Genomic DNA, 21,225 nt, shown 5'->3' on the forward strand with positions numbered 1-21,225 from the left:
CAGCTTGGGACCACAATACCTAACAGAGCGCCTCTCCCAGCATGAACCTACCCATACACTATGCTTGGCATCTAAGGTCCTCCTCCAGGTGCCTCTTCTGAGGGAGCCTCAGAGGGCGGCAAAAAGGGAGAGGGTCTTCTTGGTGGTAGCCTCCCCAGTTTTGGAATTATTTCCCTGATGAGGCACACCAATGTTGTTATCTTTTCGGTACCAGATTGACCTTCCTATTTTCTCAGACATTTGGCAACATATGATGGTTGATTGCTTAGAGTTGTTTTTAGATATATGTTGTCTCTGTGTGTATTGTCTGTGTGTTTTTATGTAAATGGTTTTTAAACTTTGTACACTTTGATGGTTTTTAATCTTCGTAAACCACCCAGAGAGTTTTGGCTATGGGGCAGTGTAGAAATGTAAATAATAACAATAATAATGTAATTCATTCTGTAGTACAGTTCCCTATTTGGCATGTAAAGCCAGGAGGTCTCTTCCTCTAGTATATACCATATTACAGTACCTGCACTGTAAGTGAATTCAAAAATCTCATTAAAGTTTAAAGTTGCTAAATTATTTTAAAGTTCTGTATTGTACGTTGCCTTGAAAGGCAACTCAGAAATAATTTTATTAATAAAATGTTACTTCACCAAATTTCAGTCCCTCTGTGTCTTCAATCCATTGTATTACAGGAGGTGAGGATTTATCCTTCCAGTGTTGTAATGTCAGTCTTTTAGGGAGCAATCCTATGGGGATAGGCAGCCACCTTCAGACTTGGAGGCAACTGCTTATCCAACGCATGGCAGGTGGAGCGTGGAGGGGATCTTCTCCTCTGTGCTCTGGCCACCCTGCATTAGCGGCTAGATGGCCAATTTTGGCTGTCTAGTCACGGGACTTCAGAGTGGGGGCAGGGGGAGAGGCTGGACGACACATAGGAAGCATTGTACCGGCACTTCCACAGTCCCCACCCCTGGGAGACTCCCTTTTGCCCTGCTCCACACTGCTCTTCCAAGCTTGGAGCCCAGGGACAATCCACACTGTCTATGAGGTGGCAGGGGTGGGGTGGGGAGGGCGTTTTCTGAGAACCAACCGTGGAGCACTGGCTCCAAGGTTGGTTCCCGAAAACCGAACAATCCTATGGCTGTCTAGCCACTGTCTAGCGGCCATAGGATTGCGCCCTTAGTCGTCAAAAGGTGCAGAGTGCTGACCATGCATTCACTTCCAGGAAGCAGGTAGATAATTTAAAAGAACATGTACATCAGTAAATATTAAAGAGAGTTGTGATACAAAGTATATCTGTATAATAAGCTCCCAAGAAGAGGCAACTGTTGGACATTGCCAAAACATATGGTTAGAAGAAGCAGTAGCTGTATTACAACTCTAACAATTAGCCAGCCTAGACAAGCCCTTGTTAAAGAGACTTTGCAGTGTCCAGTAGACACTTTTGCTGAATAAATTGTGACCTGAGATCCATTGATGCTTCAGATACAGATGTTAAAGCAATGATGCACTGGTTGGGCAAAAGGGGAACAATCTAATTCCCTATTCCATTCCTGCTTAAGACCCTGCGTATCCTATTTATTTATCAACAATAAGTATTTATAAACATGGATCGTGGGTCAATATAGCTGATCAGCCTCAATAAGTGTTTCCAATAGCAAAGAAGACTCTGAAGCTGTAAAAGCAGTAGGGCTGGCCCTAGATTCTAACAAATGTTGCAACTGCAAGTATTGCTACTCAGCCGTAGTGGGCCAGTCATATTTGGCATGCGAAGCTGAAAAAGAAAAACTCATCAGCACCCGCTAATTGATCCAAGGTAAAAATCATCTTATCCATCTGAGTCTGCCACAAAAACACTTTCTTGCCTATTTTTAAATCTCGATTTCCCCATAGAGTCAGTTTAGCAGGAGAAAACAGAGCGAAATGGAGTTGACGAGACATAGTACTCCACATGTCTAATAGCCGGAACTGTAGCAGGAACCCTATCCATTTTCATATGCTGAGAACCTAATGCTGCCCATTTAGAGAGAGGATCCAAACAGGAAGATTCCCAAAACTGATCAAGGTGGAAAACCTAATCTGAGAGGAAAAGACCAAAATTTAATACATGTTAGCAAATAAGCCCGAAGATATGAAGCAAGATCCGGAAAACCAAACCCACCTTCATCTGAAGTTTTATTTTTGTTATGAAAATGTTTCTATTCCAGCAAAAAGCTAAGCTAACAAAATTGCAGTATCCTTGTACCTGTTTCAAGAGACTTCAGGAAGAACTACTTTAATACTGTGATAAGTGTCTTTCATTGATAGGGATACAATCCTTTTTGTCTCTCTTAAACAGAGCCAAATCCAGTTTCTGACATCATCACTGAAGATATCAGTAACACTACAGTGACTTTAACTTGGAGAAATGATGATCCAGATGCTTCTACTTACTCCTACCGAATACAAATAGAAGGAACTGGTGGTCCCAGGAATGAATCTTCTAACACCACCCGTGTGGTAATTAGGGGCTTGCAACCTGGCACCCCGTACACATTCAGCATATATCCACAAGCAGATGGTGTTAAAATTGAAGAAGACCCAAACAGTGCAACTGCTTACACAAGTGAGCAAGTTTAGATACATGCTGATTTGCATTCACTGTATTTCTGTATGATAAAGGTACATTCTGTACATTCGCAATATGTATCCAAGCAGAAGTTGACAATTAAAGTAGGCAAGTGAGCCTCTGAACAATTGATGCAACTTTTCCCACTTCTGGAACTGCTGTCTCCTTTCTATGAATTCCCAACAGTGCTTCAGGCATGGTCCAGGCTGAATGGAGCCATGAACAGAAGCACGTCTCTTGAGTCCTGGGGTTGTATTGTAACATGTTGCACAGGGAGTTGTATCCAGAACGATTTTACTTCAGGGAGAGGCCATGACTCAGTGGTTGAAGCACCTGCTTTGCATGCAGAAGGTCCCAGGTTCAATCCCCACCATCTCCGGGCGGGGTTGGAAAAACCCCTGCCTGAAACCGTGGAGCTCTGCTGCCAGTCAGTGTCAATAAGGCAGGTTCCTATGCTTCTAACCTGGAACTTAATTTAAGTCTGTATTCAAAGCAGTTGTAAGAATAAGACAAATATTAGAGAATTGGTCATTTCAGTATTTCAATCTTCTTCATATTAGGCATATCTCCATATTCCTATATTCAAGCCACTCTTTCTCCTTTATTGCCACTGTTTCTCCAATTAACTTCTGTGGCTTCCCTGTCATTAGTACCCAGAGGAAATCAACACAGTAGTGTGGTGTGCTTGTCTTTTTTGAGAGAGCCAGTTTCAGGGCAGTTTGCATTGGTGGTTGCACCTTGCTCACTCACTGCATAGTTATATGCACTAAGGATAGTCATTCCCATATGTGCTATGTTCCAAATGTCACAAAACAGAAGAGAAAATAATGTCTCAGGTGCCTGAATGAAATATACTATTCTGTGGGTAGAATGAAAAATTTTGTTCAGGGATGAGCAGAATAAAATATTTCATTCAGGCACCTGATAACTTATTTTCTCTTCTGTTTTGTCATATATATGTGCCTTCCCCTCTTGTTTTTTTTTTCTATGTTACAAATAGGAATGAATATCTGACGAAGCAAAATCTTCTTTGTTACCACACGTGTAAAGGAAGCTTAAGGCAGTTGATAAAAAATTGATTACAGGTATTAAGAACATATCAGGGTACTCCTCCAATAGGTTGAATTACTTTTTAATCCTTTCTATAGTAAGTTGCTTGTCCTTTGACAAGTAAAGCAGAAGGTCAAGAGATGCCACACAGTCTGTGCACAATAAGTGAACTGAAAATGTGAATACTCCTCCCATTTACAGGAAGGACTCTAAGCATGTTTGGTATGATGTCCAAAGAATCCTGCTTCAGACATTCCCTCTGAATGCGGGAAACTCAGGGTGGAGTTGACTCAGCAGGGATGTGGGAGGACTGGCACCCATGGCCTCATACTGTCTCTAAACTTCATTCCCACACAAGTTATTTAAATGCCTAAATAGGTCTTTTTCATTACCATTTAAGAGGATAATACACTTTCATTTATTGTCCAAGGTGTAATCTTTTTCTTCTGTTTATTAAACAGGGCCCAGTCCAGTTTCTGACATCATCACTGAAGATATCAGTAACACAACAATGACTTTAACTTGGAGAAATGATGATCCAGATGCTTCTACTTACTCCTACCGAATACAAATAGAAGGAACTGGTGGTCCCAGGAATGAATCTTCTAACACCACCCGTGTGGTAATGAGGGGCTTGCAACCTGGCACCCCGTACACATTCAGCATATATCCACAAGCAGATGGTGGTAAAATTGAAGGAGACCCAAACAGTGCAACTGCTTACACAAGTGAGCAAGTTTAGATACATGCTGATTTGCATTCACTGTATTTCTGTATGATAAAGGTACATTCTGTACATTCGCAATATGTATCCAAGCAGAAGTTGACAATTAAAGTAGGCAAGTGAGCCTCTGAACAATTGATGCAACTTTTCCCACTTCTGGAACTGCTGTCTCCTTTCTATGAATTCCCAACAGTGCTTCAGGCATGGTCCAGGCTGAATGGAACCATGAACAGAAGCACGTCTCTTGAGTCCTGGGGTTGTATTGTAACATGTTGCACAGGGAGTTGTATCCAGAACGATTTTACTTGAGGGAGAGGCCATGATTCAGTGGTTGAAGCACCTGCTTTGCATGCAGAAGGTCCCAGGTTCAATCCCCGCCATCTCCGGGCGGGGTTGGAAAAACCCCTGCCTGAAACCGTGGAGCTCTGCTGCCAGTCAGTGTCAATAAGGCAGGTTCCTATGCTTCTAACCTGGAACTTAATTTAAGTCTGTATTCAAAGCAGTTGTAAGAATAAGACAAATATTAGAGAATTGGTCATTTCAGTATTTCAATCTTCTTCATATTAGGCATATCTCCATATTCCTATATTCAAGCCACTCTTTCTCCTTTATTGCCACTGTTTCTCCAATTAACTTCTGTGGCTTCCCTGTCATTAGTACCCAGAGGAAATCAACACAGTAGTGTGGTGTGCTTGTCTTTTTTGAGAGAGCCAGTTTCAGGGCAGTTTGCATTGGTGGTTGCACCTTGCTCACTCACTGCATAGTTATATGCACTAAGGGTAGTCATTCCCATATGTGCTATGTTCCAAATGTCACAAAACAGAAGAGAAAAGAATTTATCAGGTGCCTGAATGAAATATACTATTCTGTGAGTAGAATGAAAAATTTTGTTCAGGGATGAGCAGAATAAAATATTTCATTCTGGCACCTGATAACTTATTTTCTCTTCTGTTTTGTCATATATATGTGCCTTCCCCTCTTGTTTTTTTTTTCTATGTTACAAATAGGAATGAATATCTGACGAAGCAAAATCTTCTTTGTTACCACACGTGTAAAGGAAGCTTAAGGCAGTTGATAAAAAATTGATTACAGGTATTAAGAACATATCAGGGTACTCCTCCAATAGGTTGAATTACTTTTTAATCCTTTCTATAGTAAGTTGCTTGTCCTTTGACAAGTAAAGCAGAAGGTCAAGAGATGCCACACAGTCTGTGCACAATAAGTGAACTGAAAATGTGAATACTCCTCCCATTTACAGGAAGGACTCTAAGCATGTTTGGTATGATGTCCAAAGAATCCTGCTTCAGACATTCCCTCTGAATGCGGGAAACTCAGGGTGGAGTTGACTCAGCAGGGATGTGGGAGGACTGGCACCCATGGCCTCATACTGTCTCTAAACTTCATTCCCACACAAGTTATTTAAATGCCTAAATAGGTCTTTTTCATTACCATTTAAGAGGATAATACACTTTCATTTATTGTCCAAGGTGTAATCTTTTTCTTCTGTTTATTAAACAGGGCCCAGTCCAGTTTCTGACATCATCACTGAAGATATCAGTAACACAACAATGACTTTAACTTGGAGAAATGATGATCCAGATGCTTCTACTTACTCCTACCGAATACAAATAGAAGGAACTGGTGGTCCCAGGAATGAATCTTCTAACACCACCCGTGTGGTAATGAGGGGCTTGCAACCTGGCACCCCGTACACATTCAGCATATATCCACAAGCAGATGGTGGTAAAATTGAAGGAGACCCAAACAGTGCAACTGCTTACACAAGTGAGCAAGTTTAGATACATGCTGATTTGCATTCACTGTATTTCTGTATGATAAAGGTACATTCTGTACATTCGCAATATGTATCCAAGCAGAAGTTGACAAAGTAGGCAAGTGAGCCTCTGAACAATTGATGCAACTTTTCCCACTTCTGGAACTGCTGTCTCCTTTCTATGAATTCCCAACAGTGCTTCAGGCATGGTCCAGGCTGAATGGAGCCATGAACAGAAGCACGTCTCCTGAGTCCTGTGGTTGTATTGTAACATTTTGCACTGGGAGTTGTATCCAGAACGGTTTTACTTGAGGGAGAGGCCATGACTCAGTGGTTGAAGCACCTGCTTTGCATGCAGAAGGTCCCAGGTTCAATCCCCACCATCTCTGGGCGGGGTTGGAAAAACCCCTGCCTGAAACCGTGGAGCTCTGCTGCCAGTCAGTGTCAATAAGGCAGGTTCCTATGCTTCTAACCTGGAACTTAATTTAAGTCTGTATTCAAAGCAGTTGTAAGAATAAGACAAATATTAGAGAATTGGTCATTTCAGTATTTCAATCTTCTTCATATTAGGCATATCTCCATATTCCTATATTCAAGCCACTCTTTCTCCTTTATTGCCACTGTTTCTCCAATTAACTTCTGTGGCTTCCCTGTCATTAGTACCCAGAGGAAATCAACACAGTAGTGTGGTGTGCTTGTCTTTTTTGAGAGAGCCAGTTTCAGGGCAGTTTGCATCGGTGGTTGCACCTTGCTCACTCACTGCATAGTTATATGCACTAAGGATAGTCATTCCCATATGTGCTATGTTCCAAATGTCACAAAACAGAAGGGAAAAGAATTTATCAGGTGCCTGAAGGAAATATACCATTCTGTGGTTAGAATGAAAAATTTTGTTCAGGGATGAGCAGAATAAAATATTTCATTCAGGCACCTGATAACTTATTTTCTCTTCTGTTTTGTCATATATATGTGCCTTCCCCTCTTGTTTTTTTTTTCTATGTTACGAATAGGAGTGAATATCTGACAAAGCAAAATCTTCTTTGTTACCACACGTGTAAAGGAAGCTTAAGGCAGTTGATAAAAAATTGATTCCAGGTATTAAGAACATATCAGGGTACTCCTCCAATAGGTTGAATTATTTTTCAATCCTTTCTATAGTATGTTGTTTGTCCTTTGACAAGTAAAGCAGAAGGTCAAGAGATGCCACACAGTCTGTGCACAATAAGTGAACTGAAAATGTGAATACTCCTCCCATTTACAGGAAGGACTCTAAGCATGTTTGGTATGATGTCCAAAGAATCCTGCTTCAGACATTCCCTCTGAATGCGGGAAACTCAGGGTGGAGTTGACTCAGCAGGGATGTGGGAGGACTGGCACCCACGGCCTCATACCGTCTCTGCACTTCATTCCCACACGTGTTATTTGAATGCCTAAATAGGCCTTTTTCATTACCATTTAACAGGATAATACACTTTCATTTATTGTCCAAGGTGTAATCTTTTTCTTCTGTTTATTAAACAGGGCCCAGTCCAGTTTCTGACATCATCACTGAAGATATCAGTAACACTACAGTGACTTTAACTTGGAGAAATGATGATCCAGATGCTTCTACTTACTCCTACCGAATACAAATAGAAGGAACTGGTGGTCCCAGGAATGAATCTTCTAACACCACCCGTGTGGTAATGAGGGGCTTGCAACCTGGCACCCTGTACACATTCAGCATATATCCACAAGCAGATGGTGGTAAAATTGAAGGAGACCCAAACAGTGCAACTGCTTACACAAGTGAGCAAGTTTAGATACATGCTGATTTGCATTCACTGTATTTCTGTATGATAAAGGTACATTCTGTACATTCGCAATATGTATCCAAGCAGAAGTTGACAATTAAAGTAGGCAAGTGAGCCTCTGAACAATTGATGCAACTTTTCCCACTTCTGGAACTGCTGTCTCCTTTCTATGAATTCCCAACAGTGCTTCAGGCATGGTCCAGGCTGAATGGAGCCATGAACAGAAGCACGTCTCTTGAGTCCTGGGGTTGTATTGTAACATTTTGCACTGGGAGTTGTATCCAGAACGGTTTTACTTGAGGGAGAGGCCATGACTCAGTGGTTGAAGCACCTGCTTTGCATGCAGAAGGTCCCAGGTTCAATCCCCGCCATCTCCGGGCGGGGTTGGAAAAACCCCTGCCTGAAACCGTGGAGCTCTGCTGCCAGTCAGTGTCAATAAGGCAGGTTCCTATGCAGCTAACCTGGAACTTAATTTAAGTCTGTATTCAAAGCAGTTGTAAGAATAAGACAAATATTAGAGAATTGGTCATTTCAGTATTTCAATCTTCTTCATATTAGGCATATCTCCATATTCCTATATTCAAGCCACTCTTTCTCCTTTATTGCCACTGTTTCTCCAATTAACTTCTGTGGCTTCCCTGTCATTAGTACCCAGAGGAAATCAACACAGTAGTGTGGTGTGCTTGTCTTTTTTGAGAGAGCCAGTTTCAGGGCAGTTTGCATTGGTGGTTGCACCTTGCTCACTCACTGCATAGTTATATGCACTAAGGATAGTCATTCCCATATGTGCTATGTTCCAAATATCACAAAACACAAGGGAAAAGAATTTCTCAGGTGCCTAAAGGAAATATACCATTCTGTGGGTAGAATGAAAAATTTTGTTCAGGGATGAGCAGAATAAAATATTTCATTCAGGCATAGGCAGAATAAAGTATTTCGTCCAGGCACCTGATAACACCTGATAGCCACACAGTCTGTGCACAATAAGCAAATATGTTGACTCAGAAGTCACATTTATCTTGATAACACCAACAGAATCTTAGCAAATAAAATTGCCATAACCCCATAGCCATATTCAGGCATTCTAAATATATGTGTAGGAATAAATTTTGGGAGGAACAATGAGTTGGAAGGTCCAAAAGGAGATTCTTTGTGCATTCAATTGAAAATGCGAATACTCCTCCCATTTACAGGAAGGATTCTAAGCATGTTTGGTATGATGTCCAAAGAATCCTGCTTCAGACATTCCCTCTGAATGTGGGAAACTGAGGTTGGATTTGACTCAGCAGGGATATGGTAGGACTGGCACCCACAGCCTCATACCGTCTCTACACTTTATTCTCACACATTTTATTTGAATGCCTAAATAGGCCTTTACCATTTAACAGGATAATACATTTTCATTTGTTGTCCAAGGTGTAACCTTTTTCCTCTTTTTATTAAAAAGAGCCCAGTCCAGTTTCTGACATCATCATTGAAGATATCAGTAACACAACAGTGACTTTAACTTGGAGAAATGATGATCCAGATGCTTCTCCTTACTCTTACCGAATACAAATAGAAGGAACTGGTGGTCCCAGGAATGAATCTTCTAACACCACCCGTGTGGTAATTAGGGGCTTGCAACCTGGCAGCTCATGCACATTCATCATATATCCACAAGTAGATGGTGGTAAAACTGAAGGAGACCCAAACAGTGCAACTGCTTATACAAGTAAGTAAATTAAATTACGAGATGTGAGGAAGTCCAACTGCTATGTGTTCCACAAAGCTACAATATGTAATCAAGCAGAAAAAGTATAGCACATTATGTGCTGGAAGAGTATATCTCTTTTGCATATTTTGCTGCACCTAATTAAAATAATCTGCATGTAATTTTATAGTGGCAAGAAAGTTTGTAAACCCCTTAGGATTGTCACATATTTCCAACCTAAAATGTTATTAGATCTTAATCTAACCCCAAAATCCTAGATAAAGAACGATAGATAACCTGATTAAACAAATGACACACAGACATGATGCTTTTTCAACATGTATTAATGCACAACTGATTCAGCATTCAACATCTATGTGTGCAAAAGTATGTGAACCTTTAGATTTAGTAGCTGGTGGCAACCCCTTGAGCAGCAATGACTACAAGTAAGTGCTTCCTGTAACTGTTGGTCAGTCTCTCGCATTGGTTTTGAGGAATTTTGGCCCATTCCTCCTTACATAACTTCTTCAACTCAGTGACATTTGAGGGCTCACTTCAGGTCCCACTACAACATTTCGATGGGGTTTTGGTCTGGACTTTGACTAGGCCATTCTAAAACATGGATTTTTTTTTTGTTCCACAGCCATTCTTTTGTAGGTCTGCTTGAATGTTTAGGTCATTGTCATGTTGCATGACCCACTTTCGGTTCAGCTCATGGACAGATGGCCTGACATTCTCCTCTAGAGTCTTCTGATACAGTGCAAAATTCATGTTTGTGTCAAAGATGGCAAGCCGTCCAGGTCCTGAGGCAACAAAGCAGGCCCAAACCATCACATTCCCACCTCCATGCTTGACGGTTGGGATGAGGTTCTTCTGTTTGAACTCATTGTTTGTGTTTTGCCAAACATAATGTTTCTCATTGAGGCCAAAAAGTTCTACCTTTGACTCGTCTGTCCAGAGAACATTGTTCCAGAAGTCTTGGGGATCATCTATGGGTTCTTTAGTGAACTTCAGATGGGCAGCAACGTTCTTTTAGAGAGCAGTGGTTTTCTCCTGGCTATCCTCCCATGAACACCATTCTTTTTCAGTCTTTTTCTGATAGTTGAGTCATAAACTTTCACATTAGCCAAGGTGAAAGTGACCTGCAGATCCTTGGATGTTACACTGGGGTTCTTTTTAATTTCCTGGATGATGCACCAGTTTGTTCTTGGAGAGATTTTGGTAGGACGACAGCTCCTGGATAGAGTGACTGTGGTCTTGAACCTTCTCCACTTGTAGACACTCTCTCTAACAGTGGATTGGTGGTTTTGTAACCCTTTATAGACCGATGAGCAGCAATAACTGCTTTTCTGAGGTCCTTAGAGACATCCAAAGAGAAGACCAAACTCACAAAGTTTCTGATCCATTTATAGGGTGGGGTATCCCAAACTCATCCCTGAAGATCTATCTAATTACTTAAACACCTGATTCCCTTTAATTGAACTGATGCAACCAGGGGTATACTTACTTTTGCACATACTCTGACTCTTAAGAACTCATTGTTTGCCTAATTTATACATCATTTTATTTCACAAGACACGTAATTGGTTAATATAAACCCTATTGGATATTTAGAAATGGACTGGTTTTAATTCACGAAGGCTATCATGATAAAACTATGGAATTTCCATAATTATCATTAGGGTTCACAAACTTTTTCTCACCACTGTAATATAACAAATGCCAGTTTGCCATAATTGCACATTCTATTATTTTTCTTCTAAAATTTATCCTTAAATTTTATAAGGATTTAAAGTTAAAAATGAGAAGTTAAAGGTCTTAGGAAAATTAAAAGGTCTTCACCTGGTGCCAAAAAAATCAGAGGTGCCCCAAAAAACAAAAACTATGTGAGCCTCTCTAGAAAAGGCATTCCATAATGGGGGCTCCACCACTGAAAAAAACCCTTTCTCTAGTAGCCACATGCCTCACCTCATTTGGCAGGGGCACCTGTAAAAGGGCCCCAAAGAAGGTCTTAAGGCTTGAGTATATATGGGAGGAGACAATTGTTTAGGTAAGCTGGCCATTTCTGAAAATGCTACTTGGAAACTCTGGATAGAACTTCAACCTAGTAGCCAACATATGACTTATTGGAGCTCTCTACTGCATTTCCCAATGTTATTGGTACCCACAAGATCATGTCCCATACCAATGACTCCTCCCCAGCACACTGTTGGACTATCCTACAACAATCCTCTGGCTTCAGGTGCCTTTGCAGGATACTTATCGAGGACCAGCAGATGTACCTCCCAGGAGTTAAACCTCGAATGACACCCGTGCAGATATTTGTGGTGCTGGATCTCCTTCGATCTTGTGACCTTCTCATGCATAGGGTTACATTGTTAATTAATAGGATGTTCCAGATTGTAACTTGCCAGTTGTGGCACTGGTGTCACAACTGGCAATTTACAACCTGGTATACTCTGTACAGTAGATCCAAACTCTGCAAATATCTATTCAAGGGAGCCTTCAATTATTAATGTAATTCCATGTAGAAAATATAATTTACTCCATATTTTATGGTTCAGTATACTGTTTCTTCATCAGAACATGTTACAATTAAAAGTGTATCTTCAGAGGAATTTGGATACCTTCCAAGAATTTTTATTTCAATCATGAATATTTTTGTAAACCAAACTGCAACATCCTTTATCTCTGTTAATAGATTTCTGATAACACTGTCTGTAAATTAGATATTTTCTTTCAATGATACAGATTTTTCTCTTCCTTAAACAGAGCCCAGTCCAGTTTCTTACATCTTCGTTGAAACCGTCAGTACTACAGCAGTAACACTGAAGTGGGCCAGTACTGATCCAGATGCTTCTCACTACACTTACCAAATACAAACGGAAGGAAATGGCACTGTCACGAGCAGCAATACCACTGCCACTATTAGCAACTTAGAACCGGGAACATTGTACAGATTCAGAATATATCCAGTAGCAGCTGATGGTAAAACTGCAGGAGACCCAAAGGACCAAAGTGTTTATACGAGTACGTATATTAAGATCCATGGGTGATTTCTAATCACCATGTGCTTTTGTGCTACAAATGTACACTCTGTGCAAAAGCATCTCTGTATGTGCATTTGTGAATGAGTAATGCAAGTGATACTTTATTGGGAAGGTATTTTGCATGCTTGAAAGTAGTAGTCTGTATCTCTTTGAGAGCATATTTGAGTTATATTTGATAAGTATCTAAGGTACCACTGAAGAATGAGTGATGAAAGGACCCATCGTTTTGCTGGGATATGGGTGAGGCCCAAAGACACATGGCACTTGCGTGGGGTCCCTGTCTCCTGGCCACTCCAGTGTTGGTGGCTGGAGGGATGTTCCAGGCCCCACAACAGTCCCAAGTGCAACACGCTACTACTTTCTGTAAGAGTGAATGGTTGCCATTCTCTTAGATGAGAAAGTAAAGGGGCATGGTTGGTGGGGTGAGGCTAAATTTGTTTCCTGCCTGTGATTAATCCTTGTTCCTTGGCAGGGCAGCAGGTTTTGTCGTCTTTTAACTGTTTTCCTTGTTGGATGCCATTTACCTTTTAGCCATTGAGAGTTGAATACATCCTGATTTGCATAGCACTGTCCTGGATGCCACTTCTTATTCATGTTGGAGTATGGTGAACAATCAAAACCCAGGATTATTTTTATGTACATGATACTTAAAAGTTCCAGCAAAATCATGCATTGCATTCATTATTGCATATATTATTTTGTTTGTTGTACTTTTTATATCCTGCCTTTCCTCCAGGGAATTTAGGCAAGGTTCAGCAATCTTTGTTCCAAATTATGATGAATTGCATGTATTCTGGGATCCTTACTATTCCAGCCCCTTCCAATCCTTTCACTGTTGGCCCCACTGCTATTGTGACCTGCAATATATATGGCTTGAGATTAAACATGACTCTGCTCAATAGTATCTTAAGCTTTTTTAAAGCTCTAAGCTGGGTTCTCACAACATGTTATCGCGCACTCAGTGGTTGAGTGGTTGTATCTGAGATTTGTGTAGTACTGGCTTGCACAGTGCATTGTTTAAGTGAATGGCAATTGCTGCAAGTACAAAATGAGAGTTAAGGTGACATGAATTGCCCTATAACTATGGTATATAACTTTATCAAGCAGTTAAATTATTCATAGCATATGCTTGGTAATTATGATGGTCAAAATGTAAAAAACATCTAGATACTTGGGGTGATGTTACCACTTGAACTAATGTTCAGCATTATGCATATATATTTATATTAAACGTGCTTTTTTTCTTGACAGTTCCTAGCTCGGTCTCCAACATCAGTGTTACAGATATCAGTACAACAGTGGTCAACTTATCATGGGAAAACCTTGATGTAGCTTCTCCTGGGTACTCCTACAGGATACACATCAGTGGGGGAGTTAATAAAAATAAGACATCTCAAACTACCAATGCTGAAATTTCAGAGCTAAACCCTGGTACTAATTATATATTCAGCATATATTCAGTAGCAAGAAATAACAAGACCGAAGGAAGTCCAAACAGCGCAAACCACTGTACAAGTAAGTCTGCTAAATGGCAGTGTGCACAGCCACACAACAATAAAGCCTTCATACAAGCATGACTGCTTAATCAAATAAGGTGATGCATGTGGTAGTAGCCTAGGGGATGAAACATACAGGAAAATAGAAGAGATTCCAATGTGTCTCTTCTGGGAAAGGTATTTTATTTCATATTTTACATTTGATTTGATTTGCTTCTGTGTGTCCTGGTTATGTATACAATGCACATACCTAAATCAAGATTCTTTTCATCATAATGTGGCAACGTTCACCGAGAACTATAGGATAAATTGTTCCCCACAAAAGTTGCCCACTTGTAAAACCAATTAAGAGCAGCCATTCTTAGTCACAAGGTAAGTGGATATATGATTGTAACCTAAACTGATTCATCCATCAGATGGCAATCAGATTTTATCTGAGTTCAAGTTGGTTTTTCTCCTTGTACAGTTGTGTGTTTTTTCTCCTAATATTTCACCAGGATTGATGGGGTGAATGAATTCTAAGCATATTGTATGAAAATGAAGTAGGAAAAGTGCATAGTAGGAGGAAACGGGGTAGAATCCAACTAAAATCCTACTTAGAGTAGAGTACTACTACCTAGTACTCTAATCTACTTAGAGTAGAGTAGGCCCATTGAATGAATGGGACTTAAGTTAGTTATGACTAACTTAAGTCCTATTCATTTCAGTGCATCTACTCTAAGTAGGACTTTACTTGGATTCTACCCAGGGTGTTCCACTTTGCCCCATGCTGCTGCATTCTTACTCAGATACTGTGTGTTTTAGTAAATAGCGAATGTGATTAGTCCACTTCTTTCCTTTTTTTTAAATAGATCCAGCATCAGTGAATGAATTGGAATGCAAGCCAGTGCTTAAGCGGCCAGAATTGTTTCTAAATTGGACTTCTCCGAATGGAACATATGAAGGCTTCAGAATTAGAGTTTTAAATAATGTTTGGAACAAAACAGTTAAAAAAGAATACAACACCACAGTAACAGATTTGAGTTACTTTACCAGCTATACTGTTGAAATTATAACCTGCTCATGTGGGAAAGTGAGCATCCCTCAGAAAACAACATGTCTTACAAGTATCACTGGTAAGCATAAAGCCTCCTTTTCTGGGTTGGTTATGGGATGAGGAGATAGATGATTGTGAAGTGGATAATGGACATAGATTTTTGAATTGCATATCTATTGGCATTATATATAAATATTCATATTACATTATAAATATGTGACCACATGATAACCTCATTATATGCCAACAGAAACAGAAGTAGGAATGTGGTTCTTCTGGACAATAAAACCTTTAGTAAAAAAAATCCCTGAGAACCACTTTTTTCACTTAGAAAAGTTGTTGTTGCAACTTCTTACTAAAGGAATCTCACTACTGGAGATTCTCTGTTTTACCATGTCTCACCAGTTGGCCCACCAGTGTCTGGTGTGGCAATTACTATTTTTTTTGAGTTCTCACCCTTTCCCAAGTCTGTGGTGAGTAACACAAGTTTGAGAAAACACACACAATAAAAACAGAATATCTTATTAGAATCTATGTATTACATATAAATTAAAATGTCCCCATGCAGGTAGATGCCAGTCCAAATAGGAAAATCTTAATATAAGAACATAAAGAGCCCTGGTGGATCAGACTAAAGGCTTATCTAGTCCAGCATCCTGTGGCGCACAGTGGCCAACCAGAGGCCCATGGGAAGTTCAAAGGCAGGACATGAGGGCAACAGCACCCTCCCGCTCATCTTCCCCAGCAACTAGCATACAAAGGCATATTACTTACACGTCCACCAGCAAGCATTAAGCCTGGACATTAGTGGATGTCAGTGGGAAGGATGTTGCACAGTGGTGGGGCAGCCACCAAGAAAGCCTCTCTACATGCCTTTGCAGTTTGACTTGAAATATGGGGTCGTAAAGCTTTCAGAACATAATAGTCCTTATTTGCAAATACAGGATCAGCACAATTTGCAAATACAGCAGCTAACCTTGTCCTATTCAGGCATTTGGAAAATCTAAGAGTGGAGGGGTGGCGTGGACATGTGCTCTGGCCCCACCCATCCATTCCAGTCCTCCCAATATTGACAGGGTAAGTCTGAAGCAAAACTAACTGCATTTGGCTGAAGGTAATTATGGTGTTTTGAAATTGGGAACCCTGATGGCATGCAGTTCCGAGCGCTGTGTCCATATTCACCTGAACACGATTACAGTTTTGCATCAGACCTTCTTGCCAACTCGAGGAGGTCAGGGGTGGGGACTGAGCATGCATCTTCATCTCCCCTCCATGTTTAGATTTTCCAAATGTCTGGAGAGGGCTAAGGTGAGCTGATGATCCTGTGTCTGCACACTATTGCCTCTGTTGCTGTTTGCCCCATATGTAACTTCAGCTATTGGGTGGTACGGAAATGCAGTTAAAAAAATAGATCACTGTAGGCTGCATCAATATGGTTGCTTCTTCACACTGCATCTGCAGTGTGTAGTGACAATTGCCGTGTGGCTCCCAGTCTGCTTATAAGTGCTGGTAGTGGCATGCAGACACTTGAAATGATGTGGATGATTCCGGATGGTGACCTGCAATACTTGGTAAGTATCACAGAGTACAAATGCCAACACAGAGAAGATATTTCAGCAAGTCTCAACATGGCTGATGAAGACTATTATGAACTAGTCTGTTCTTTGCCTGCTCAGGCAATGGAAGAGCAAATAGGCAATTGTGTTCCTTTGTAATACTCCAAAAAGAGGTCTGGGTACATTTTAAAGAGTGCTTTTTCCCTGTTCCTTCCGTATCCTGTTAAATTCATTACTACTACTTTGTTTTCTAGATCCCCCACGTCCATCTAATGCCCCTTCTGTTGTGAAAACCAGCCATAACTCTTTGAAAGTTCAATTCAGTAGCTTTAATTCAGGGCATGGACCCGTGACAGCATATGCAATAATAATCACAACTTTGCAAGGTAGGTAAAACTATTTCATACCTAGTATGACCATTTTGTCATTTATTAAAAAAAAAAATCCTATCTTTATATCAAGCTGATACTTATATACTTTCCCTTTAAAAGAAAAGTAGAGAATGAAAGTCGAGTTCTGAGCTGGCAAGTAAGTTCAGTATATGCAGTGTGCAAAGGTCATTCCTGGTTGCTTTTGACAACAGTTAGGAGAACGGCATCATTTTTATACCTAAAAAAAAATCGTATTATTTCCTCCGTGAAACCAAAATATAGAAATGATTTGGCTTTGTATTAAACCTTATTTCACGTTTGTGTTGCTATGGATGGCTTGTGAGCATAAGGCTAGTGTATTGATCAAAGCTATTGTATCTATCTTGTATAGGAATTTGCGTGTGTGCACTATTTTCTTTTTTTGACAGTTTGACAACTCCTCCACAATTAAACGTAGGGCCTTTCCAGTGTAAATAAATGTTGGATGGATCCCAGATGTCCCTTGCCAAAACAGTGTTTCTGTTGTGGGAATATGCAATAATGCTCCTTCTACCATCCATTGTGTGGGGGCAGAATATTGTGCTTCTGGTTAAGGAGTGTCATAGCAAGGGCACAAAGCACATCTGTGTGTGTTTTCTGTTCATTTTTAAAACATAATTTATTGAGTGTGTGTGTGTTTCGGTTTAATCTGGGAAAGGCCCTTCACATGAAGAAAGTTTAGCCTTACAAAACTGGAGTTGTGGGTCATGAAATAGTGATGGAGTGGAATCCTAAAAGTGGGGCGGGATTCCCAGACACCAGTTTCCTTGTATCAGCTTCCTACCGCCACTGAACCTCCAGAGTCCAGACCCAATTCTAATTGGATCTGTTTCTTCATCTGTATAAATATGTATGGATTTTAGGAGTAAAACCAGCAGTAGCAGGGAGCTGGAGTTTGAAGGAGCAACAGGAAGTGAGGAGGACAAAACAGAGGGTTAGAGAGGCAAGGAGACAGCAGAAGGCCCTGAAACTGTTTTGTAAGAAACCATCTCAATAAAGCACACTGCTTGTATGAAGTTGGGACTGGTTCCTTCCATTACCTAAACAGTGTTCACACAAAACATCACTTAGCTGTGGCAATATTAAGCAGTCCTTTTGCTACCTTCTTTTAGTTTATGAAGCCTTCAGGTGCATGGGTTCGTCTTCATGTCTAATTGGGGACATGTGAATACAGAGCTTTGTTGTAAGAATCAACAGCGATATATTTAATGTAATCCTTTGTTAGTCAATTGTGTCTAATTCATGTTGGTATTGCAAGGTTCCTATGAGCTACTCTGGAGCACTTGAGAAGGCAGAGGAAATTGCTGTCAATTTCTGAAGTCTACCTCTCTAGGGGACCAGCCATGTGCCTGAACATTTTCTCTTCCTGGCTGCACTATTCAGTAAGAAGACAGAGTTTTTTGAGGCTTTTATGATGCCATTGCCATGCTTCGTTCACAGAAATTTACAGGGGGGTCCAGACAATGATGTCTTCTACTTGTGACCCTCTTGTGTTTTCTTACTGCTGCTTCTGTCTTTTTCCTTAACACAGAAAATTGGTTAAGGAGAAAAAGACTGAACAGCTGTACAATCCCTTCTGATTGCTAGTGCTAGGAACCTTCAATCTAGAAGCACCCGAGGTGTAATCCAATAAGCAGAAACTGCTACTAGCTTTCCCTCTGCAAAATTTGAGGTAAAATAAGAGAAAACTGGTAGGAACCCCAAAATCAGGCCCAAGAAAGGGCCATTTATATTAATTTCCCAAAGAGCCCCCAAAATCACTCAAGGAGCCTGAGTATTGCATACTTTCCCTTCTTTTTTTAGAAAGATCTTGACCTTGTCCTAGGCTGTATGCCAAGTCATGTTTACTTTTCCAGATCCTGTTCCAGTGCTATCTTGCTGTCCAGAAAAATAAACTTAACAAGGACTTTGACAACTAAAGGGCAAAATGCACAATATCAGATACCCTCTACTGAGGAACTCTTTAGTTTTTTAAGCAGCTATAATACTGAAGAAAAACACTGTTGGGTTTAGTGCACATTGGGGAATATTTTGGATGCATATAACATCTGATGAGCAAAATCATCTTTTAGAAATTTGCTTGCACTATAGCTTTTCTTGTTCAGAAAATTTAAATAACAAAATAAATCGTTATTAAGTCTTGGGTATATGGAAGTGATGCATATTATAACTAACAGCAAATTTTACAAGGCAGCTAAAATAGGGGAGTAATTAAAAATAGTATATATTTTGCTAAGTATTTTGAATTTGGACAGCATATTGCATATTGTTTAAGAAGTCACTGCTGAATATTTTACCACTAAATGTGCTGTGATTCAGCTTTTGCTTTAAAATTGTATTATTATGTATTCTTGTATTTTATAGATATAAGTAACATCACTAAGGAGTCCTTGATTTATACATATGACGATTTCCTTAATAAGAAAACAGACGCTTACGTTGCATATGTCAAAGAAGAGCAAAAGCGTTCATCTTCCTCCTCCAACAGTCAGCAGTATGATATTGAAGTAGGGGATGGATCGAAAACACATGGTTATTTGAATGGGAAGCTAAAGCCCCTTGGTTCATACAGGTATTTTCCTTATGTTTCTCAGGGTATTTTTCAGAATTTTGCATTTGACAAAAACATGATAATTTAGTGATAAGCGTTTCTCATCAAATTCTGACTTCAATGCAACTTAACAGACATTTTCTTTCTCTTCCACCTTTTATTAAGGGCATGTGTTGCTGGTTTTACTGAAATTGCCTATCTGAATGAGCCTGTTGAACTCATCAATGTAGAAAGGAGCTACGTCTCAATTTCACCTCTTTCAGGGACGGTTACCTTGCCTCAGAATCCAGGTACAGTTATAAAGTCGTTGTTGTTAACCCAGTTCTGTTCCCTTTTGACAGTCTGATCAAAGTACCCGTTGACCACAGGGTGAGGGTGGGAAAAAAAAGGTTTAAAATTACTCACTTCTCTGTGGGTTTCCCATGTTTTTATGGGTGCATTAGCTCCCTAGGGGGTCCCCCAATTGCACCCCATCCCTGGCCTCCCCAGTTCTTCCCATAAAAGTAGACATGCATGCCCGTTTAACCCTAAAGATCACTCTCACTGCTTGGGTTTTGACAGCTGTAAAATTAAAGTGGCTTAATGAATCTTTACAGGGAAGGGGAATGGCATTCCTAGCACCCCGAAAAAGGCATGCTGGGCACTCAATACAGGCTATCTTCATCTGCACCCCTGTACGTTTGCCAGGTTTGACATACAGGGGTGCAAGAGGGGGCAAGTCCATGTCCTTCGGTTTCCTACTATTGCGCATGTCCGCATCAGCAGAAAACCAAGAGACCTTTTTTTTAAGGGAGGAGATTTGTGCCCGTTCCCCAGGCATGGGGAAGTGTGGAAAACTTTTTCCTACCCCATTTTTGTGCAAAAATGGGGCTGGGAATTTTTTTTAAAGGGCTTTGACCACAATCAAGATCATATCCAAACCCAGGAAGGTGGGATTGGCGGGGGCAAAGGGGGTGGGTGACAGCCCCTCCAAGGTGCCTTTTGGGCACCATTGGAAGGCCTGTCACTGGCAAGGGGAAAAGGGCATGGGCAGTGGCTTGGCCATGATCGCAGACCTGCTTGGAAAGAGCGGCAGGGTTTCTGCTGTACTTGCCAGGCTTTTTGCTTCCCGATGCCCTTTACCCACAATGGGTTGGCCTGTCTGGGTTCGCACGACACACCACCTCACTGTGGGTTAAAACAACCTCTACCACAGATCAGTGGGTATCAGTGTGGGTTGTTTGGGAAAAACATGCCACCCTGATAAGAACAGTCCGAGTTCGCACAATGTGCTATGGGTGGGCAGTCACGGGTGGGCAGTCACCCATGATGGGTTAGCGTGTTGTGCAAACCCAGTCAGAGAGTTGGATGCCATCTGTATATTGAGGATACCTTTTCCTAAATCTCTGGACGATCTCACTCGGTAGTTCCATGCAGATGTTAAAAAGTATGAGGGACAAGATAGAATCCTACAGGACCCTTCTTCCTCTTCTCCTTGTTGATGTTGTTGTTGT

At 40.7% G+C, this 21,225-nt stretch overlaps 1 protein-coding gene across 1 annotated transcript in view; it reads left to right on the forward strand.

The window, feature by feature from the left end:
- PTPRJ (protein tyrosine phosphatase receptor type J) overlaps positions 1–21,225 on the forward strand; it is a 146,907-nt gene that overhangs the window by 98,878 nt on the left and 26,804 nt on the right. Inside the window, exons 6-16 of the mRNA XM_084855422.1 lie at positions 2,330–2,596; positions 4,111–4,377; positions 5,892–6,158; positions 7,669–7,935; positions 9,388–9,654; positions 12,406–12,663; positions 13,935–14,198; positions 15,031–15,294; positions 17,026–17,157; positions 19,546–19,753; positions 19,898–20,022. Coding sequence (XP_084711548.1) covers positions 2,330–2,596; positions 4,111–4,377; positions 5,892–6,158; positions 7,669–7,935; positions 9,388–9,654; positions 12,406–12,663; positions 13,935–14,198; positions 15,031–15,294; positions 17,026–17,157; positions 19,546–19,753; positions 19,898–20,022 — 2,586 coding nt within the window. The remainder of the gene's footprint in view (positions 1–2,329; positions 2,597–4,110; positions 4,378–5,891; positions 6,159–7,668; positions 7,936–9,387; positions 9,655–12,405; positions 12,664–13,934; positions 14,199–15,030; positions 15,295–17,025; positions 17,158–19,545; positions 19,754–19,897; positions 20,023–21,225) is intronic.

This window comes from Heloderma suspectum, chromosome 1, assembly GCF_057233095.1.
Source record: "Heloderma suspectum isolate Gila_16-S chromosome 1, 16-S_ref, whole genome shotgun sequence".
NCBI lineage: Eukaryota > Metazoa > Chordata > Lepidosauria > Squamata > Helodermatidae > Heloderma > Heloderma suspectum.